At 40.1% G+C, this 24325-nt stretch overlaps 1 protein-coding gene and 2 non-coding genes across 3 annotated transcripts in view; 2 read left to right on the top strand and 1 right to left on the bottom strand.

The window, feature by feature from the left end:
- LOC124617184 overlaps positions 1-24325 on the top strand; it is a 79063-nt gene that overhangs the window by 17009 nt on the left and 37729 nt on the right. The window contains exons 2-5 of the mRNA XM_047145244.1: positions 5778-5872; positions 7509-7648; positions 7734-7809; positions 17228-17383. Coding sequence (XP_047001200.1) covers positions 5778-5872; positions 7509-7648; positions 7734-7809; positions 17228-17383 — 467 coding nt within the window. The remainder of the gene's footprint in view (positions 1-5777; positions 5873-7508; positions 7649-7733; positions 7810-17227; positions 17384-24325) is intronic.
- On the bottom strand, positions 19682-19755 carry Trnat-ugu. Its single transcript has one exon. It is a non-coding gene; the product is annotated as a tRNA-Thr (tRNA).
- On the top strand, positions 20018-20091 carry Trnat-ugu. The gene has a single exon. It is a non-coding gene; the product is annotated as a tRNA-Thr (tRNA).

Raw genomic sequence — 24325 nt, 5'->3', positions numbered from 1 at the left:
CTAAAAAAAAAAAAACTACTGCTGGTTGCTGTTGTCAGTATCAAGTTCCAGCTGAATTTATTTTGGTCTTTGTTAAACCTAATATCTTGTGCTTGTTGATACAAACATTTCATTTCCAGAGAAGTCTAATCAATTTGATGTATGTTCCACATGCTGAAAATTTTCCCTACTTTGTACTTTGTGGTTCAGTGTAAGAGCAACTGCTTTCTCAGGGGGAAGTGAGTTGAGAGAATTTGTTATGAATGCTCTACTATACTCAGTCTTCATATTTGACAGATTTTAATAACCATTTTCTGAGCTATTGATCTTTTGTCTGGTATCTCATGCCTAGAACAAAATAAAAAAAGTATATCTACATATATAATGACATCCAAGCAGTCATCTCCTAAAGCGCCCACTAGACATTTCTAGGGTTATGTGATACATTTCCGCTCTATAACATGGGTTAAGAAATCTACAGCCTAGCTTGCTGAAAAATTTATGAAGCCTTGGGTTTACTCTCTGTGCTGATCTCCAGGCGTAAGAAATCTTTCTGATTCTTTGGAACAGTGCGGCAAGTTGATTGCTTTGCTGAGACACCATAAATGAGATTAGTTTTTTTTCTTCAAATAATTTTCGGGTGTGCAGCCGATTCCTGTCGACATTGTGCCATGATATTTCAGCCCGCAGATGTGCAGCCTCCTTCAGATGAGTAGACAACTACTGAAGAGTCTAGGTGCATTCACGGTATTTATGCTGAATCTCGCATGTGCGAAATGTGCTGGCATCTTTTGGCAAATGTGTCAGGTGATGACATGCATGGAACAGTACATTTGTGTGTACTACCCTCGGTGGTGGAAGTGAAAGATGAATCTAATCATAGAGTATTGAATGACCCTGTCATTTTAGCTCTAAAAATAAATGAGACTTTGGTAACAAGTGCATGTAGTGTTGCACTAGTGTTGTACTTCATTTCTGTTACTTACAGCTTGGGATTATCAGGTTCGGTGAACAGTGGAATGGAGTATCTCGGACCAGTCTTAAAAAAAAAAAAAATTCCATAAGATGGAAATGACACTCACGTCTCCCAAAGAAGTAGCATCCATCATAAAATTCTTAAAATCTAAGTATTCTAATGGGTGTGACAACATATCAATGAAGTCATATCAATGAAGTTAGTTGAGTTCTGTCTTAAGTTATTTGTGTAATCAGTCTCTTACCAGTGGAACACTTCCAGACTGGCTAAAATTTGTTGAAGTTAAGCCTCTTGACAAGAAGGGGGTAAAGAGATACCATCAGACTATCGACCAATTTCACTTTTGCTGTCTTTATCAAAAATATTTGAAAAGGTTGTGTTCAAGTGTCTCCTTAAGCATCTGACTGCAAGTAATATATCGCCAAAGTTACTGTTTGGATTTCTTAAGAGTTCTGATATAGATAAAGCTATTTACACTTACAGTGAGAATGTACTTAATTCATTAGATAATAATAAGTAAATTAGAATATTATGGTGTCACCAGCAGTGCTGCGAAATGATTTGAGTCTTCTCTAACTAACAGGAAACAAAGCGTGTCGCTGTGAAATACCTGTGCAGTAAGCAGTCAGTCTTCATCTGATTGGGAGTTTAATTACATGTGGTGTTCCTCAAGGTTGTGTGTTTGGCCCATTGCTTTTTCTTGTGTATGTTAATGACCTCTCACCTGTTACATTGCCAGTTGCTAGGTTTGTTTTGTTTACAGATGATACAAACATTGCAATAAGTAGCAAGTCAAAGTACAGATTTAAAAATAGCTGCTAATCAAATTTTCAATGACATTAATAAATGGTTTAAAGCTATTTCACTGTCATTAAACTTTGAAAAGGTGCACCCAATGCAGTTCAGAACTGTATGAGATTTCGTTCCAGCATGTGTATATCATATAAAGACATGCAGGCCGAAGAGGTTGACAGTGTTAAATTTCAGGGATTACAACTTGATAACAAATTCAGTTGGCAAGGGCATACCACATAATTGATTAAGTGCCTAAACAAGTCCGTATTTGCAGTGAGACCGTCAGATGTAGGAGATGTAAATATGTAAAATAACTTGCATAATTTTCTAACTTTCGTTCTATTATGTCGTATGGTATCATATTCTGGGGTAACACATCAAACCGTGCAGAAGTTTTTAGTGTGCAAAAGCATGTAATAAGAACCATTTGTGGTGTAAATTCAAGAACATCATGTAGAAACCTGTTCAAGAAACTTTGTATTCTAACCACTGCTTCTCAGTATATTTATTCCTCAATGGAATTTGTTGCAAGTAATTATGTATCTATTTCCAGCCAATAGCTCAATACATAGTGTCAATACTAGGAATAAGAACAATCTACATGAAGACCTAAAATCACTTACCTTGGTCCAAAAAGGGGTCCAATATTCAGGAACACACATTTTCAATAAATTGACAACAACCATTAAAAACTTGGTTTCAGATAAAGCACGGTTCAAACAGAGTTTGAAAGACTTTTTCATAGGCAACTCCTTCTACTCTATAGATGAATATCTTAACAGAGACAGTTAGGCCAGCATAAGTAAAAATGTCTGTTAGATTTCAGTTTTGACAGCAGTTGGCAATAACATTCAAGATTAGGTATTTTGTGTATGATGAACATTGTGCTTAAAATTTTTTCATTGGTCACAACAGTCAAGATTAGGTATTTAATGTATGATGAACGTTCTGCTTAAAAATTTTTCATTCTGACAGCATATTAATTCTGTAAATATTAACTGTTTCAGTTTATTGTATTGTATTCACCTAATTTGACAATCTCCTGACAAATGATCAGAGTATTATATTCAAATGTTTAGGTTTTTTTTATGTTATACTGTCCGCCCCTGGTAGCTGAGTGGTCAGCTTGACGGAATGTCATACCTAACGGTCCGGGTTCGATTCCTGGCTGGGTCAGATATTTTCTCTGCTCAGGGAGTGGGTGTTGTGTTGTCCTTATCATCGTCATTTCATCCCCATTGACCCGCAAGTCGCTGAAGTGGTGTCAACTCGAAAGACTTGCACCAGGCGAATGGTCTACTCAACGGGAGGCCCTAGCCACACGGCATTTCCATTTTTTGTGTTATACTTTCTGACATGTTCCACATTCACAAGAATCATCTCATTTTTTGGGTCTATGGAACGAAAACTGAGTCTAATCTAACTTAAATCTAATCTAATCTGTGACTGGATAGTTTTAATTATAAGATTCCAATTTTATGCAGTTGAAAGCCATTGTCGCAGTTTATAAGATTATCGGCAAGATGTATTTCCACCGATTCTTTGATTACTGAATCCCAAAAACTGGAAACTGGATCTAAAATTTTTGTTCTATTGTATTCTATTGATTGTCCCAGTGTTCAGCTACTGCAGATTTTGACGGTTGCCAGAGACGGATGTATCTTTTGTGTCCTGTATAATGCTCCAGGACAGATCGTGTTGTCTGGCTTATATATGTAGCACCACGCTCACAGGGTATTTTGTAAACATCCGCTTTTTTCAGTTGTAAGTCATCTTTAACGGATCTAACCAGGGCAAAGCTCTTCATTGTTGGATAGAAGATAACTTTCATTTTATTTGTCCTAAGCAATCTGCCTATTTTGAAAGACACATTCCCGGCATATGGAAGGAACACATTTGATTTAAAGTCATCATCAGTATTTTCAGTTCATTGTTTCTAGTTATTATAGCTGTGCATGACCTCTCTTATTTGGCATGAAGTGTAGCCATTCTCTTTAAAAATCTGCGCCAGGTGTTCTAATTCTGCGTGGAGGTTTTCATTGTGTGATATTACATGCACCCGTACCTTAAGGTATTAAGAACACTGGTGGTTTGTGCAGTGTGATTACAGATCTGTGTGTGTGTGTGTGTTTTCTGTACACAGAATGTCCCAATGACCCGTCATTCTTATGGCATACTAGCATGTCTAGAAAGGGTAAGGTCAAGGGTAAAGTCCCATCTTTCTCAATCTCCATCATAAACATAATGGTCTCATGTAATGAATTTAAGTGACAAAGGAATTTCTCTAGTTCTTGTATGGTATGAAGCCATACAACAAAAGTATCAGCTACAAAACGCCAGATAACTGTGGGCTTTGAAAGAGCAGACTCAAGTGCTTTCCCCTCATAGTCCTCCATACAACGTCCTAGAGGTCCTCATTTTTTTATGGAGGACATTGAGGAGAAAACATTTGAGTCTGCTGTTTTAAAGCCCATGGTTATCTGGCATTATGTGGATGATAATTTGGCTGTATGACCTCATAGCAGACAAGAACTGGAGAAATTCAATGTCACTTAAACTCATTACATGAGAACATTAAGATTATGATGGAGACTCAGAAAGATGAGGCTGTACCTTTTCTAGACATGCTGGTACATTGCAAGAATGATGGGTCATTGGGACATTCTGCGTTCAGAAAACCCACACACACAGATCTATATCTCCAGGCATCTAGCTGCCATCACCCTTCACGAACTGCCAGTATTCTCAGTACCTTAATACATCAGGTGCATGTAATATTGGGCAATGAAAACCTCCACGCAGAATTAGAACAGTTGGAGAAGGTTTTTAAAGAGATTGGCTACACTTAACACTAAATAAGGAAGGCCATGCACAGCTATAACAACAAGAAGCAATGAACTGAGGACACCGATGACAACTATAAATCAACTGCGTTCCTTCCATATGCTGGGAATGTGTTTTATAAAATAGATTGCTTAGGAAAAATAAAATCAATGTTACCTTTCATCTACTAGTGAAGAGCCTGGCCATGGTTGAATCCAGAAGATGACTTACATCTGAAAAAGACGAGCGTTTACACAATTCCCTGTGAGTGTGCTGCATATATAGGCCAGACGACACGAACTATCCAGGAGCATTGTACAGAACATGAAAGATACACCCGTCTTCAGCAACTGTCAAAACCAGCAGTAGCAGAACACTGTATTTGCATGTGACACTCAGTGGAATACAATAGAACAAAACTTTTAGCTCCAGTTTCCAGTTTTTGGGATTTAGTAATCAAACAATTGGTGGAAATACGTCTAGCCGATAACCTTATAAATTGCGACATCAGCTTTCAACTGGTTAAAAATTGGATTTCATTAATTGAATTTATCCAGGGTCATTTGATACTCAATAGTTAGATCATCTTTCGCTTCCACCACCGAGGGCAGCACACACAACTCTACTGTCCCACGCGTGCCATCATCTGATGCATGTGCCGAAAGATACCAGCATATTTTGCATGCGTGAGATTTGGCATAAATACTATGAATGCACCTGGACTCTTCAGTAGCTGTCTACTTACCTGAAGGTGGCCAGATGTCTCTAGGCCGAAATATCATGGCAGAATGTTGATGTGTTCCAGCTGCAAACCCAAAAATTATTAGTAGAAGGTCAAGTACTCTGAGAAAATTTCAGAAGTTACGGGATTAGTTTTCTTCAGTACTTTCACCAGTCTCTGAAAAGAAATGAGCTTTCCCAGTCAAGAGATGTTCTTGGTGCATATATGGGTGAAAATTTCCAGCTGTCTGTAATCTGTGCTTTTGATTGCTACTGGTATGACCTGCTCCACTGGCAGTGATTCCTTGTGAAATTCATATTGAGTGCCCATTGGATTAATTTCCCCCTTGTTACACTATTTCTCTTTTATTTGCATGTTAGTTGCGATACACGTAAGGTTTAGCGGAAGCTGTTTCTTGCATGATGCTATAAATAGTACTGTGTACTATGTCTTGTTCATAAAAACAATTTCCAATTTTAACAGCTGAACGGAAGCAGTCACTGGGATATGACTGGCATCCAGAGTGCCTGAGATGTGAAGAATGTGGCAAGCGTTTAAATCCGGGTCAGCATGCTGAGGTAAGTTTCTTAAAATAAATTGGGATGTTTTGCACATTGTGATTTCATTTGATTAGTTACGCTTTAGACATTTTATAACTGTATGGCATATGAAACTGATGCGTAGAGATAAATAACTTACAACCATTTCCATGTTTTATACAGTTAGTCTCTCAGTGCTTCTCATGTTTATCTTTATAGAGGAACTTCAAAAATAACAACTTGTAAGTTAATACTTAAGTGTAAGATGTAATTTTTTGAGATTGCTGTATGTCTAATTCTTGGTGAACGTGCTAAATTGAATATCTTACTTTGCAGTTTGGAATGGTATAAATAATTTCTGAACTGATTTTTCCCAGTAGTTAAGCTGTAAATGTTTCACAAATGAGGCACAGATTCTTCAGAACAAGTTCGCACTCATGGCTCATTTAGCAACAAATTTACAGCACAGTTGCAATAATACAAGACATCCAAAAGACTATTCCATTGCTGAAGAAAACAGAATTCTGACAGTGGTCGGAAGGCACTTGCAGTGAACTCTCTGACCATGTACGCGACAGAGAGGAAGTGGGCAGAAAAAGAAAGTGAAGTGGAATGTTGGGGAGTAACAAGGATTAATTTGGCCAGTGTCAGAGATTTAAAAGCATTCAAATTAAAATTCTATGGATAAGCAGAGAATATGTGGGAAATGCATCAAGAAATAAGGTATTGAAACACTATACGAGAATCAGAGTATGAAGAAAATACTGTAGGAAAACGTAGGACTTACAGATTTGATTTCAACAAAATCCTTCTGAGGTAAGAAATTATAAAGGTAAAGGGCAAGTACTGTTGGGAAATCTCTTTGAGAAAATTAGAATGACATAAAAAGCGGTACATGCAGTTAATTAAAAGAAATGATGGTTTGTATGCAGATTACGAAGTTTTGAGTCGTGATGTGAATGCTATGTAACATAAACAGATGGGGAAGCGATGAGAGATAGACCAACTGTAATGAGCAGTGATATAGAAGCAGAAAGGGAATGGGGGAACTGTAAAATACAAACATCGTGTGGCAAAGGAGGAGAGAGAGAAAAGTATGAGTCACAAATGAGAGGTTTATTGTTGTCGTGGGAAAGTGTTGGCTGTTCTGGGTGAAGAAACTATCAAAAAATTAAAGGAATAAATATTTTGAGTGCTAAACGTAATAGCTTTTATGAGTAAAAAATTACAAGAAAGCTAAAAATGTCATTTAGAAAAATATTCTCTCAGTGACAGTGAGAACACTCAAACACTGTGAAATTAACCTGCAGAAACGTTTTCAATTAGGAACTAAAATACAATGTGTAACTTGAATATTCATGCCAAATAATCAAGACAGTGATAGATAAATGCTGGTGAGTGTAAATAAGCCAGTTCATCACTGTGGTCTGCCCTTATTGTGTAAACTTAATTTTTTTTATTATGACTAAGTTGATTGCCTAATCATTCAGAACCATCTTGACTGTTTTTCACATTTTTGTGAGATTCCTTGTTTTTGCAGGAGGGAAAATGTTACTGGTAAGTGGAAATCCATAAATTTCAGCCTTTTTTGATTAATTATTGGTAGTAATAATTTATGACTTTCTTCACATAATTTTGTTTTTGACATTCCTTATGGTGAACACCTTCTGTTCAGCATAAAGGAGTACCATACTGCCATGTGCCCTGTTATGGAGCTTTATTTGGACCACAACTGTTTGGGCATGGAACTCGTGTGGAATCTCATACAAGTTTTGGAAAGGTAGAGAATCGATCTGGTGGACCAAATCTACCCAGGTAATTTACTACTTATACAGAAAGTTGCAGGAATGCTTCCATTTTGATATTTACAAGAATGTTTTGTAATATTTTTATGTTACAGGTCACACATAGAATCCAAATTGAAAATATTTAATCAGTTTTATGATGGAAAAAGTGGTGAAATAAGAAGTAGAGAGGTATGTAGAATAGATATATATTAGGCATTTTAACTGTGTGTCTAAATATTGTTACATAAGCTTCATTTTCTTTGCTGATATTAGCAGTCACAGTGTGTGGTTCCCTTATAGCTTCAGCTGTAGTAGACATGCATCCTTGATGTAGTAGATGTCAACAACTTGTAGAAACTAGGAAAGATACAATTAAAAATAGATGTTGAGTTACATATTAGGCTTATTCCTTATATCAATAACTGAATGTGAAAATGAAGGGAATTTGTTTTCAGGTGCTGTATTTATACAATCTTCTGATGAACACCTTTTGTCATGATAAATGTTGTGAATTTTATAGGCAGCTTGTGAGCTTCTCCTTGTGTGCCTCTTCACGAGCCTGAGTTTTTCTAATTTTATCTGTCTCATTGTCATTTTGTTATGTTCTTTGACTTGTTTGATGGTGTATCCTTAGAATTTGAACAGAAATGCTTTTCATGTTAGACATCAGGCAGTGTTCCCATTTTCAGTTTGGATAGATGATTCTGTGTCAAATAACATAACCCTTGTGATTCTTGAGTTTCTCCCAACGTATTTGATAATCAAAATATCCACGGGTGTACTGCCGGTCTACAGTGTCCTACGGGCACAATATTTCGGCGATCATACATGTCGCCATCATCAGGTGAACTGACGGACTGAGCTCCTGTGAATGTGCCGGCACGGAGATCCGTACGCTATGGATGCTCAGTGGGAACTGGGTTCAGTCGTGGAGGCGGCAGATTTAAATACCCTCCGCCCGCGGCGCGCTCCCTCCGCTGTCTGCACCCTGCACCACGGTCGCGCGATGGAACAGATTGCGACGGCATCTGAGATAACGTCAGAGTGATGGCTCTCCACCGTGGTCGTCACAACTACACGTTTGCTCGATTTACTGTTGCTTAACCCAATTGCTGGTTCCCAAGCCTTGCTGAGATTATAGCTACAGTTACGGTTTATGAGGTCGTCATTGGTGCGAATTTTGATGGCCTCTCTAACAACCCTGTCCCAGTATCTCGACGTCTGTACCATAATCCTCGTGCATTCATACTCCATAGCATGATTTTCTGACAAACAATGCTCAGCGATTGCCGACTTGCTCGGATATATCAGTCGAGTGTGCCTCTGGTGTTCACGGCATCGATCCTCGACGGTACGCATCGTCTGACCAATATACGACTTGCCACATTGACACGGAATCTGGTACACGCCGGCCTTCCTCAAACCAAGGTCATCTTTGGTGCTCCTCACCAGTGCACGAGTTTTATTCGGAGGACAAAACACAGTTCCGACCCAGTGTTTCTTCAAAATTTGGGCGATTTTCCCCGTGAGTGTGCCTGTATATGGAATAAACGCAGTGCCTACCTCCTCCCTCATGATTTCATCCATCGTCACAGGTTGTGCTGTAGTGGTTGGGCGGAGAGAACGTTGAATCTGCCACTCTGAGTACCCATTTTTTCGAAATACAGTTCTCAGATGTTCCAATTCCTGGGGTAGATTCTCTGCATCAGAGGTAGTGCGCGCCCTATGTACTAGAGTTTTAAGTACCCCATTCCTCTGTGAAGGGAGGTGGCGGCTGTCTGCGTGCAAATACAGATCAGTATGCGTTGTCTTCCGGTTCACCCCATGATCTAGGGTGTCGTCAGCCCTTTTCTTGACCAAGACGTCAAGAAAAGGTAATTTACCCTCCGTTTCAGTCTCCATAGTGAATTTGATGTTGGGGTGTATGGAGTTTAGATGAAGTCAAGGAGTTTATCCATACCATGTGGCCAGATGACGAACGTGGCCTCCATGTAACGGAAAAAGCAAGTAGGTTTCCATTCGGATGACGACAGGGCTTTCTCCTACGAAGTTCTCCATGTACAAATTTGCTACCACCGGTGAGAGTGGGCTACCCATGGCGACTCCCTCCGTTTGTTCATAGTATTCTCCATTAAAAAGAAAATACGTGGAAGTCAAGACATGCCTAAAAAGTTCAGTGGTCTTCTCGTCAAACTTCTGACTAATCAATTCTAGTGACTCTCACAGGGGTACCCTCGTAAAAAAGGAAACGACGTCAAAACTCACCATGATATCTGACTCATCCAACCTGAAGATATCAAGGCGTTTAACAAAATCCATGGAATTACGGATGTGATGAGGGCATTTACCCACATAAGGACTTAATATTCCCGTCAGGTAATTGGCCAAGAAATATGTAGGTGCCCTGATGTTGCTGACAATGGGGCGTAATGGTACCCCCTCTTTGTGAACCTTCGGGAGTCCATATAGTCTAGGCAGTACCGGACCTTGGGATAACAAGGTCGCAGAAATTGTTAGTGCTGTTGAAAGGTTGTAGCTCAACTTTCGCCTGAATCAGCTGAGGAAGTATGTCGTGAAACTTGTCGTGCATTGACGAAATCCAAGCCGATGAAGTCAAATATCACCAGTAAAGAGAGGGTGGCCATTCGTGATCTGAGGGAGCAGTCTGAAATTGTTGTCTTACCGGCTGACAAAGGCAATGCTACAGTTGTTGTCTCCCATAAGGACTACACTGATAAGATGCAGAGCCTGCTAAATGACGATTCCTACCGGAAGATCAGCGTTGACACTACAAAGAAGGTGGAGAACAAGACGAGGTTGCTTCTCAAGGACGCAGATTTACCGGAGGGTGACACTAAGAGATTGTTACCCCCAAGGTCCGGTAATACCCATGGCCATAGATACTATCATAACCTTATGGTCACTGATATCCTCCTTTGCATTAATTAATTCATAAGTTCTGGCCTGTTTATTGCTAATAGGTCTAAGATGTTACTTTCTCGAGTTGGCTCTGTGACTATCTGTTCAAAGTAATTTTCGTACAAGACATTCAGAATAATGTCACACGAATCCCGTCTCTGACACCAGTTTTAATAGCATGACTCGTACATTCTGTATCTGGCGAGTTGGTCTCTCCCTATTACAACAGCGTGAGCAGGAAACTTGTTCACAAAATAATGCAAGTTCTCTCTGAAGTGCTCTGCTGCTACAGGTCCTAATCCAGGTGGTTTATAAGAGTATTTTGACCAGTTTTTTATGTTTACCTTCACTCAGATTAATTCTTCTTTGGAATCCTTGATAACCTCTCCAATGCTATTGAGTTCTTTATTGGAATAAAGTGTCGCTGCTATTGGTGACTAACCTATCCATACAATAAATATTCCATTCTGACTTTAGAATTTCATGCCCATTCACTTCTGGTTTCAACTAATTTGTCTGTTACTAATATTATCTGGGCAGTATAACTTTCAATAAGGAATACTAATTCTGGCACTTTACCATAGATTCTCCTGTATTTTATGAATATTGTCAACCTTTTCTATTTCTGATCTGTAGGGACGAGGGTATTTTGAGAAGAATGTGGCTGATGTATCTTAACCACACAGTTCATCTCTGATCTCGAGAGACAATTCCTCTAACCTAAAAAAAAACTCCCATGCTCATGCCACATATGCCAATAGCCTAGTAGCCGCTTCCTGATGTGGTGCATGAGAGACCTCTTAAGGGGAACCCACAACTCTCCACCCGATAGCGGAAGTTGAGAAATTTGCAGCCAGTGGTATCGCAGAATCATCTGAGCCTCTGGTACAAACCTTCCACGTTGCTCAAAATCAGAGGACCATGATTCACCCTGAATACAATGCAACAAATAGCAAGCTTAACCTGCACCATGCATGTGATGTTAACTGTCTTCACAAAATCAGCCATCCACCTGCAGGAACTGAGGATGAACAGAACCCAAGTGACAGACATCATTTGTGCTTGCATGAGCCATGATTTGCAGCCGCTGCAATCATTGCACTCAATAACTGCAAACAGAGACTCCTCCATGTCTCGTAGGAGACCTCTCAACAAACCACCAAGTGCACACTGGCATTCATTCCCGACCTGTGTATATTTCTATGGGGGGCTCCATTATCCACCTAATGTTGCAGCTCCCAACGACTAGCATACCCGCCCTCTGCACTTGTCTGGAGTAGGTAGGAAAATCACCCACTGACCCAACAGGACAGGCATCCTGTGTTGGCTTGGAACAGTGGGTACTGTCTTGTAACTTCTGGTAAAGGCTGGCTCACAGTAAGCCAGTACCTTAGTCAAGTAGCAAGTGATTTAGTAACGCCACTTGATGGCTAAATGTCAAGTAAACAAGTGCGCGTTCACATGTGATTTACTGCAGACAACCATGTAGGTGGGGCAACCAAGGCTGTGAGTATTCATCTTGGGTATTAATAACCACTTCAGCTGTATTTAGTCCTTTATTACTGGATCATGCCAGTTTCATGGCACTAAAAGCCACATCTTCAGGTGAACATATGATTAAGACATTGGAACAGAAAAACTCGGAATCGTTTTACCCAATATTCATTGTCCATCAAAACAAAACATCACCAAAAGGTGGTATGTCATAGATTAAAAACTGCCTGATTCCAATGTAGTGTATGGGTCCAAAATGAATCGTACCATAGTGATCTCTTCTCCGATCTGTACGGAACCGCGTACAATGGATGCGGACGTGTGCTCTGTTATACTACTGTGCTATAGATCAGAGGCCACAGATGCAGGCCAGTGACAACAGAATCATCCTATTGGGTGCACTGAGTTAGGTTTCCATGGGATCTGAGATAGTAATTGAAGCACCATGACAGCAGTGAACTACATGTACATTATTGCAGACCACCTGCATCCCTTCGAGCTTGAAATCTTCTCCAATGGCAGTGATAGCTTCCAGCAGGATAATTGTCCATTTACAATGACAGAATCATGCTACTGTGGTTTTGAGAAGCATGATAGGGAACTCACATTGATGTCTTGGCCAGCCAATGCCCCCGATCTGTACACATTGTAAAACATTTCAGGCGCCAGCTGCATACCCACAAACCACCATCCTATAACTTTCAGTAATCATGTGACCTGTGTGTAGATATCTTGTGCCACCTACCTCTGGTCTAGTAGAATCCATGCCAAGCAGAATTGCTGCTGTATTAAGTTTGAAAAGTGGACCAGAACACTATTTAACAAATGTTTATAATGTTTTGGCTCAACAGTGTATGCTGTCATCAAATCCTGTTTAGATACAATCAGAAATACAGGACAGAATATAACAATTATGAGAAGGAAAGTTGCTTCTCACCATATAGCAGAGATGCTGAGTCGCAGATAGGCACAACAAAAAGACTCACAATTAAAGCTTCCAGCCATTAAGGCACACACACACACACACACACACACACACACGCGCGCGCGCGCGCGCGCAAGCGTAACTCACACACATGACTGCAGTCTCAGGCAACTGAAACAGCACTGCAAGCAGCAGCAGCAGTGGAGTGGCGATTGGGTGGGATGGGGGTAAGGTGGAGGCTGTGGCAGGGGAGGGTGGGGGGGGGGGAAGGGATAGTATGGCGGAGGTGGCAGACAGTGAAGGGCTGCAGGTCAGACAGAGGGTAGGAGAGAGGTGGAGTTGGGTGGGGCGGAAAGTAGCGGAAAAGTAGAGAAATAAAAAGACAGGGTGTGGTGGTGGAATGACGGCTGTTTAGTGCTGGAATGGGAACAGGGAAGGGGCTGGATGGGTGAGGACAGTGACTAACGAAGGTTGAGGCCAGGAGGGTTACAGAAGCGTAGGATGTATTGCAGGGAAAGTTCCCACCTGCGCAATTCATAAAAGCTGGTGTTGTTGAGGAGGATCCATACAGCACAGGCTGTGAAGCAGTCATTGAAATGAAGGATGTTGTGTTTGACAGTGTGTTAAGTTAGAGGGTGGTCCACTTGTTTCTTGGCCACGGTTTGTTGGTGGCCATTTATGAGGGCAGACAGCTTGTTGGTTGTCATGCCTACATACTATGCAGCACAGTGGTTCCAGCTGAGCTTGTAGACCACATGGCTGATTTCACAGGTAGGCCTGCCTGGGATGGGATAGGTGAGGTTAGTGACTGGAATGGAGTAGATGGTGGTTGGAGGATGTATGGGACAGGTCTTGCATCTAGGTATATTACAGACATATAAGGCATGGGAGATTTGTTTTTGTACAAGGTTGGGAGGATAATTATGGTCTCACTGAAGCCTTCACTGACCGTAAAACAAATCTCCCGTGCCTTATCTTTCCAGTCTCCCACCACCTCACTTTATCCGGCAGGGTTTTGACTACCTCACATGCCTGGAATGAGAAATGTCCTGCCCATTATCCTTCCCACCTCTCCCACAGTGGTATTCTGCTGTCCAATGAACCTACACAATATACTTGTCCATTCTTACACAACTTCTGCTCCCAATTCCTTACCTAATGGCTCATACCCCTGTAATAGAGCTAGATGCAGGACTTGTCCCATAAATCCTCAAACCACCACCTACTCCAGTCCGGTCACTGGCATCACTTATCCAATCAAATGCAGGGCTACCTATGATAGCAGTCATGTAGTCTACAAGCTAAGCTGCAACCACTGTGCTGCATTCTATGTAGGCATGATAACCAACAAGCTGTCTGTCCTCATGAATGGCCACCAACAAACTGTGGCCAAGAAACAACACCCTCTTGCTGAACATGCTGCCAAACATGACATCCTTCATTTCAGTGACTGCTTCGCAGCCTGTGCCATATGGATCCTCCCAACCAACACCAGTTTTTCTGAATTGCACAGGTGGCAACTTTCCCTGTAATACATTCTACGTTCCTGTAACACTCCTGGCCTCAACCTCCATTAGTGACTGTCCTCACCCATCCAGCCTCTTCCCTGTTCCTATTCCAGCACTACACAGCCGTCATTCCAACACTTCACCTGGTCTTTTTATTTCTCTCCTTTTCCATTACCCCCTCCCCCCCTCCACCCACCTATCCCCTGCCCTCTGTCAGACCTGCAGCACTTCACTGTCTGCCACCCACCATACTACCCCCCCCTCCCCTCCCCTGCTCAGCCTCCTCCTTACCCCCACCCAGTCGCCACTCCCATCATGCACTGGTGCTGCTGCTCGCAGTGTGGTTTCAGTTGCCTGAGACTGCAGTCGTGTGTGTGAGTTACGTTTGTGTGTGTGTGTGTGTGTGTGTGTGTGTGTGTGTGTGTGTGGGCGCGTGCGCGTGCACGTATGCATGCGTGAATGTGTGTGTGTTGACACGTATGTGTGTCTAGTGTTGACGAAGGCCTTAATGGCCAAAAGCTTTAATTGTGAAGGTCTTTTTTATTGTGCCTATCTGCGGCTCAACATCTCAGCTATATAGTGAATAGCAACTTTCCTTCTTGTACTTGTTACATTCCACCCTGTTTAGACACAGTTGCGTGTGCTCTTGTGCCTCCAGGGCTAGTAGCAGTGGCAATGATTGTAGCTGGAGCATATGTTGCTCATCCACAAGAAACAGATGGCTGGAAACTGAGAGTGAAAAGAAGAAAGGCAATAATGCGTATTACTAAGTAGACAGTATTCACATGTGTCTAGTATTGCACCAGTTGTAAGTGAGCTGGTGTGGGGTGTAGCTACTTGCCTGGCTACTATTCAGTTTACTGGATTGGACCGACTAAACTATTTTACTTACTAACTTTACTAAATGATGTCTTTCAGACACTTTTAGTCACTAAATCACTCATCACTTGACTAAATTACTGGCCTACTGTGAACCAGCCATAAGGCATAAAGAAATTGGTGCAAGTTCCCAATTTCACCTTTTGCCTTTTGCCCAGAGACATGCAAACCAACCATCATATACCATTCACTATTGAGTGAAGATGGTTTGGTTAGATGTTGTTTATTCAAAGTTACAACATCAACAACAACTAGGTCACCAGGGGATTCCAACAGCACCAAAAATATTGAAGGTCTTGTGTCTAGTGCCCTGATGTCACCACAGGTGTCAGCAGCAGACAGAAGCCTGTTGACCCAGTGCAACGCAGCTTCTAGCTGTTTGTGGTCAGTGGCCAATTCCCCTTCATTCCACACACAGCTTCAAACAGGGCCCCATCTATATCACACTGTGTAACTCACTGTAGCCTAAGAACAAAATCCACAAGGTCTTAAAACAGATTTAAATTTCTCTGCTGACAACAGGTGTATCAACAGTTACTTATCACTAGAGACTCGGCTTTCACAAAAGCTACTGTAGGAATAAATACACATGCTGTAAATATAAATAAACACTAGTAAATCAGGAAAAAACACACATTATGTTCACTTCCCATCAGAAGCTCATTTAAGAAAAAAAGATACTAAACTGGCTCTGTCGCAGCTGGATGTCCCTTCTGCCTGGATGGCTGACCTCAAACTGCACCATGTCATGAACTCTTGTTTCCAATTACTCACAAGTACTATTATGATTGCCTGTTTTAGCCCCACTAGATGAATTAGATACCTTGACAACAATAGTGGTTTTGTAGCCATTGTGACCAGTAAGACAACAAGAATGAAAAACTTTATCTTAATATAACTCTCTCTCCCTCCCTCCCTCCCTCCCTCCCTCCCTCCCTCCCTCCCTCCCTCTCTCTCTCTCTCTCTCTCTCTCTCTCTCTCTCTCTCTCTCTCTCAGTATCATACCATAGCATAGTGCATAGCATTGTCTATCTTTCACCTGGCAGCGTGACACCCATACTGACAACAGAATATTATATGTACAATTTAAACAACTCCATTACTCCAGAGACCCACTGAGTTGTTGTTCGAAGAGAGACTAGTTCCGTCGCATTATTGCTATCGAATGTAACAGATGTTCCTTTAAGATATTTTCAAATTAAATTAAATTTTAAATAAAACCATATATGGCTATTTCAGTTAAAATGGGAAGTATTCTGGAAAAAGTGAATGGCAAATAAGCTATGAGAAAACTCTTTAGATGCAAAGATTGATAAATTACAGAAAATATATTAAGTACACTAATACAGAAATGCTGGTTCAGCTGATTTTTTAAATATAATAGATGATGAATGGTTATACTTCCTTTGCCATAGCCCACACAACTAAATTCACTTTCATTATTCATTGCTAAATTCCAGGTGTGTTCATTCACTGCTGGCACATACAATATAAAATAACTGTTCAAGTTATGTACAGACAAAAGTCTCTATGTACAGCCATGAATTATATTTCCTGATCTTTTTTTCCAATCTGTCTGTTGTTTCTTTACATCTTTTGATTAAGACTTTAAACCATTGTAGCGTAGATCCTGCATATCCTACTGCTAACCAAGCAACTTCGTCATGCCATTGTAGAGTACAGCTGTTTACAAGTCCTTTTGTTTAGGCTTCCTGTGAGCCCAGATTTGGGCTACTTGAGTAATTCTGAACGTACACTGAATGTCTGTATGGTATTATTTATTCTGTCCTTGGTCTAAACTCTATTGCACTCATTTGACAATTGTTTTGATAAAAAGCAGATACGAGGACTTCTAACTGTGAAATGTTTACTTTTCCCACAGGTAAATGGTCGACTTGTTTTAGAAGGTGCCCTGCGAATACATTGGGGAGTGTTAGGAATGATTCATCTCAAGGAAGATGATGATCAGCGCACTGTTGTAACTATAAGGAAACGTAATTCTTGCCGAAGTGATGGTTTTAATGGAGTTGATTTTGAGGTAATAACATATTTGTGTTTACATTTGTCTGATGACCTGTTTGTTAATGGGGCAGTGACTGGCTTTAAGAATCTATCAGAGTGAAGGTACAGAATGCTTTGTTCCTACAGTAAACTTGCCAGAAGTCTTGCATTCACAAATTTGAAACCAAGCATTTATTAGTACCAGTAAATAGTAAAGTGAATGGGACGTGAAAGGCAATAAGGAAGATGGAGGTCTGATACTTTGCAACAGAGCCAAGATATGTGATGTAACAACTCTCTTTTTTTTTTTTTTTTTTTTTTTTTTTTACTGAAACACAGATTTTTGCATATAGAAGTATTGACTCCCTTATTACTTAAGAATATTCTATAGTTCACTTGAAAGTCATTCTTGCTAGTAGTATGGTATTCTGCCTTACGGCAGGTCTTGTCATGGGTTAAGCCTCTTCAACTTTTGTCTGTTCATAGCCAGTCTTTTTCATTTCTGAATATTTGTCTCCTTTGATATTGTCCAGCATTTGATTTCTTCTTTTTCCTCTTCCCCTTTTTCCCTCCACCATTCCTTCTATTTCTTTCTTCAATAAACAGTCCCTCCTCAAACAAAGTCCAATCCAGTTCCGTTTTCTCTTTCTGATGACTTTCATCATGTTTCTTTCTTCTCCAACTCTTCTTAATACTTCTTCATTCCTTACTCGGTCTTCCCATTTCACGTTTTCCATATCCACATCTCTAGTGCCTCCAATCTTCTTTCATCTTCCTTCCTCAATGTCCAGGTCTCTGCACCATATAGTGTAATGCTCCAGATGTAACATTTGGCAAGTCTTTTCCTCAGATCTTTGGTTAGTGATCCACAAAGTAATTTCTGTTTCCTCTTGAATCCTTCTTTTGCCATTGCAATTCTTTTCCTAATTTCTGTTGAGCAATACATATCATCCATTATTACACTTCCCAAGTAATTGAAGTTATTCGTGTGCTCTATTTCCTCTCCCCCTATTTTCATACAGCATTTTCTCCCCTTTCATCCAATTACCATGCCTTTTGTTTTCGTCTTGTTAATCTCCATTCCATATTCTTCTGATTTTGTGTTTAGATCATCTAACATTTGTTCCATCTCTCTTGTACTCTCTGCCATCGCAACCATGTCGTCTGCAAATCTTATACACTCACTCTCCAACCCCCTATACAGACTCCTCTCCTTCCATCAAAACTTTCACTAATAATTTCCTCGAGATATATATTGAACAGTGTTTGTGATAAACAACAACCTTGTCTTACACCTCTTCCCAGTTCAATTTCTTCACTCATCAAACCTCCTATTCATGCTCTTGCTCTCTGGTACCAATATAAATTTCTAATTAGCCGTCTATCTCTACAGTCAACCCCATGTTTCCTTAGGGTTTCCATCAGTTTGTCCCATCTGACACAATCAAAAGCCTTCTCAAGATCAATGAACACAACATACACCTTCATTTTCTTCTCCATGTACCTCTCCTCTATCACTCTCAGTAGCCCTATGGCTTCTCTAGTTCCCACTCCTCGCATGAAACCAAATTTTTCATATCCTATTACGCAATTCAACTTTCCATATAGTCTTCTGTTGAGCGTCCTCAGCAAGACTTTGGCTACATGTGATATCAGGCTCACTGTTCTATGTTCCTCACACTTCTTGCTGTTCTTTTTCTTTTCTATAGGCATTAAGATACTTGGCCTTTTTCCTGTCATATATTTCATTATACAATTCAATCAACTCCCTTTTCCCTCCTTTCTCCAGTGACTTTAACAGTTCCACAGGAATCTCACCAATTCCCATTGCCATTCCATTTTTCATCTCCTTCATAGATTCTTCAATCTCACTGGTTAGTATTGCATTTCCTTTGTCATCATCTGCAACTTTATCTTCTTTTTACATCCCAAGGTCTTCTTCACTTCGTCAAGTGTCTGCAGCGTATAGCCATTCTATATATTCTTTCATCTTCTCATTGCTTATTCTTGCTAATTAGGATATTTCTTACATGTATTTATAGGCATTGTGGTTCCTCATTTTAGCATTATGGTTGTTTTTTGCCGTGAATTAATGGTATTTTGATTCAAGATGTTTGATTCATATGTTGTTCAAACTAGAATTACCTTTAAAACAAATACTATACCTATTTACACCATTTGAACAGATATATACGAAGACAGTAACTTGTTCTCGAAAGAAGAGTTACCGTTGATGACCGTGCAGCGTTTCCCTGGAATAAATGATGACTATCTGACAACCTCAGCTGCCGACAGGTGTTGCTGTTATACCTCGATGTGGGCAGCTGAAAATGTGTGCCCCAACCGGGACTCGAACCCGGGATCTCCTGCTTACATGGCAGACGCTCTATCCATCTGAGCCACCGAGGACACAGGTGAATAGCGCGACTGCAGGGACTTATCCCTTGCACGCTTCCCGTGAGACTCACATCCCCAACTGTCCACAATTCTGTGCTAATGCGCACAGGTTGCCCAAACTCTTACGGGAATCGCCAAAGCGTGCGCGAGTAATGAGTGGGTGGGCAAATGTCTATAAGGTACAATACATATGTAGAATTGTGGACAGTTTGGAATGTGTGTCTCACGGAAGCGTGCAAGGGATAAGTCCCTGCAGTCGCGCTATTCACCTGTGTCCTCGGTGGCTCAGATGGATAGGGCATCTGCCATGTAAGCAGGAGATCCCGGGTTCGAGTCCCGGTCGGGGCACACATTTTCAGCTGTCCACATTGAGGTATAACAGCAACACCTGTCGGCAGCTGAGGTTGTCAGTTAGTCATCATTTATTTGAACAGATAGCTATTAATTTTCATTGGCGTTTAAATTTCTTCATCCATAGAAAAGAATGTAGGTGTAAACTGTTGTTATCACATAACGAAATGGAAAATCTAGGATGGAATGTAACAATATTATGAAAAGGATAGTTGCTAGTCCCCATATAATGGAGATGCTGAGTCACAGATAGGCGGAACAAAAAGACTGACAGAAAGTGAGCTTTCAGCCAACAAGGTCTTTGTCAAAAATAGACACCCCCCCCCCCCCCCCCCCCCACACACACACACACACACACACACACACACACACACACACAGTGAGTAGCTACTATCGTTTTCATAAAATTATAACAGAAATAATGAAATCTCAGTTTCAGTGAGTTGAATTGTTATTAAATGTAATTTTATTGAAATTGTTATCCATAGGATAATTTTCAAATTTTTGGTTTGATGTGTGTGCTTTTTGCTGTCTGATATCCTGCTACTGCCTGCAGCCTGCATTGTCCAGCACTAATGAAAGGCCATAGCGATTAGTTTTTGTGAACAGATTGCTTGTTTTGCAGCAGTTGGAGATTGTATTAATGGGTTGATTTGTTATTAATCCTTTCTGCATTTGAATTTGGTTTGTGTAGCAGAACACAAGTTTGAGATAGAGGTTCATCTACATATAATTTACTTTTAGATTTTTTTCCTGATCATTAAAGTTTTGACATGTTTATGGCTTTAATTAAAGATGAAGGCTGCTGGCTGTGAGCTTCATTGATAAATCAATGAAGTGTGACTGGATTTCACAATGTGTCGTATAAATCTCCAGTAAGAACAAAGTATAAACTTGGACTACCATTAAAAGCAGTGGTTCTACTGATGTGTGTTGCTGTCTGCAATTTATTGGACACTGTGCCCTGAATTTCTTGTGGAGGTGTGAACTCAGTAGTGTACTTTATGATCCATCCACTTGCTTGTTGTCATTTTCTTTCTTTTATTAAAAAAATAATTACAGTAAAAACCCCTTTTTACACTTTTCAGCAGACTGACCCAAAAAGTGTAAAATGCAGGAAAGTGTAAAATACAGTAAAGCATAGAAACACAAAAAGTGAAAGTGAAGAAAGTACTGTTACTGTCATTCTCTTTATATTGTTCAAAATATGAAATTAAAACAATTTAAATTATGCCTGTTTAGAAAAATCTGAAGTAATTAATTATTTTTGTTCTTTCTAACAGCAGTTAACTCTACTCTTTCATGAACCCATATTAAAATGGTATTTTTGTTCTAATGTGAGACTTAATATTGATAATCATTATAAAGTTATGTCAAATAAAACTTGTAACACAGCATTGGTAAAACGCTAAAATTGGCAGTCTTCATAAACAGAGAACAATAGATAAGAAATATACAGCTTGTTGTCAACATCACTTGGTCCTTTGTTATGGAGCATCATGAGGAGGAATGTTTGTGTGTGACTTAAGGTTGTGCCAACCTAAGACAGCATACCTAGTTCAGATTAGCAAATTTCATGTGGAAGTAATGACAATTCGTGAAAGCCCATTATAGACACCACTTCAAAAGCAGTGTTCATTTGTATAAATGACTGTGAAATTAATGTGAAGCTATTGTAATACAATCCAATGAGTAGAAGAATGGTTTCTACTAGAGTCACTGGCATCGAATCATGAATATCATTAAGGCTGTGACTCAGCATACTTTCCAAACCTTCCAAACACTGCGAACCTATAATACAGGTGGCTGTGACCTAACACGCCAACAGTGAAAATGCTGCATTACATGATCAGTAACTCTGTCTATAGCCTGCATTTTCTGCTTCATTCCAAGGCTGACTTTGAGCAGGAATGTTGTTGTTGTTGTTGTTGTTGTTGTCTTCTGTCAAGAAACTGGTTTGATGCAGCTCTCCATGCTACTCTATCCTGTGCAAGCTTCTTCATCTCTGAGTAAATACTGCAGCGTACATCCTTCTGAATCTGCTTGGTGTATTCATCTTTAGGTCTCTTTCTAAGATTTTTACCCTTCACACTTCTCTCCAATACTAAATTGGTGATCCCTTGATGCCTCACAGTGTGTCATACCAACTGATCCCATCTTCTAGTCAAGTTGTGCCACAAATTCTTCTCCCCAATTCTATTCAGTACCTCCTCATTAGTTATGTGATCTACCCACCTAATCTTCAGCATTCTTCTGTAGCACCACATTTTGAAAGCTTCTATTCTCTTCTTTTCTAAAGTATCTATTGTTCATGTTTCACTTCCATACATGGCTACAGTCCATAGAAATACTTGCAGAAAAGACTTTCTGACACTTAACCCTATATTAGATGTTATTGGATTTCCTTTCTTCAGAAATGCTTTCCTTCCCATAGCCAGTCTACATTTTATATCCTCTCTTTTCAACCATCATCAGTTATTTTGCCTCCGAAATAACAAAATCATCTACTACTTTAATTGACTCATTTCCTAATCTAATTCCCTCAGGATCACCTGATTTAATTTGACTACATTCCATTATCCTTGTTTTGCTTTTGTTGATGTTCATCTTATATCCTCCTTTCAAGACACTGTCCATTCTGTTCAACTGCTCTTCCAGGTTCTTTACTGTCTTTGATAGAATTACAGTGTCATTGGCAAACCTCAAAGTTTGTATTTCTACTCCATGGATTTTAATTCCTATTCCACATTTTTCTTTTCCTTTACTGTTTGCTCAATATACAGATTGAATAATCAGGGTCAGGCTACAACACTGCCTCACTCCTTTCTCAACCACTGCTTCCCTTTCATGCCTCTCGACTCTTACAACTGCCATCTACTGTCTGTACAAATTGTACCATTAAATAGTCTCTCGTTCCCTGTATTTTACCCCTGCCACCTTCAGAATTTGAAAGACAGTGTTCCAGTCAGCATTGTCAAAAGCTTTCTCTAAGTCTACAAATGCTAGAAACGTAGGTTTGCCTTTCCTTAATCTGTCTTCTAAGACAAGGCATAGGGTGAGTATTGTCTCGTGTGTTCCAACATTTCTACGGAATCCAAACTGATCTTCCTTTAGGTCGGCTTCTACCAGTTTTTCCATTTGTCTGTAAAGAATCTGTGTTAGTATTTTGCAGCCTTGATTTATTAACCTGGTAGTTCAGTAATTTTCACACCTGTCAACACCTGCTTTCTTTGAGATTAGAATTATTATATTCTTCTTGAAGTCTGAGGGTATTTTGTCTGTCTCATACATCTTGCTCAACAGATGGTAGAGTTTTGTCATGGATGGCTCTCCCAAGGCTATCAGTAATTCCAGTGGAATGTTGTCTACTCCCGGGGCCTTGCTTCGGCTTAGGTCTTTCAGTCCTCTGTCAAATTCTTCACACAGTATCATATCTCCCATTTCATTTTCATCTATGTTCTCTTCCATTTCCATAATATTGCCCTCAAGTACATCGCCCTTGTATAGACGCTCTATATACTCCTTCCACCTTTCTGCTTTCACTTCTTTGCTTTGCTCAGGACTGGTTTTCCATCTGAACTCCTGATATTCATACAGGTGGTTCTCTTTTCTCCAAAGGTCTCCTTAATTTTCCTGTAGGCGGTATCTATGTTACACGTAGTGATATACGCATCTACATCCTTACATTTGTCACCTAGCCATCCCTGCTTAGTCATTTTGCACTTCTTGTTGATCTCATTTTTCAGATGTTTGTATTCCTGTTCACCTGCATCATTTACTGCATGTTTATATTTTCTCCTGTCATCAGTTAAATTCAATTTCTCTTCTGTTACCCAAGGATTTCTACTAGCCCTATCCTTTTTACCTACTTGATCCTCTGCTGCCTTCACTTTTTCATCTTCAAAGCTACCCATTCTTTGTCTACTGTGCTTCTTTCTCCTGTTCTTGTCAAACGTTCCTTAATGCCCTCTCTGAAACACTCTACAACCTCTGGTTCTTTCAGTTTATCCATGTCCCATCTCCTTAAAACCCTACCTTTTTGCAGTTTCTTCAGTTTTAATCTACAGTTCATAACCAGTAAAGTGTGCTCAGAGTCCACATCTGCCCCTGGAAATGTCTTACAGTTTAAAACCTGGTTCCTAAATCTCTGTCTTACCGTTATATAATCTATCTGGAAGTTTCTAGTGTCTCCAGGCCTCCTCCACGTATACAAGCTTCTTTTATGATTCTT

This window comes from Schistocerca americana, chromosome 1 (genome assembly GCF_021461395.2).
Source record: "Schistocerca americana isolate TAMUIC-IGC-003095 chromosome 1, iqSchAmer2.1, whole genome shotgun sequence".
Classification (NCBI taxonomy): domain Eukaryota; kingdom Metazoa; phylum Arthropoda; class Insecta; order Orthoptera; family Acrididae; genus Schistocerca; species Schistocerca americana.
Note: the sequence above shows the minus strand (reverse complement) of the source record. Positions and strands in the feature narration are given on the sequence as shown.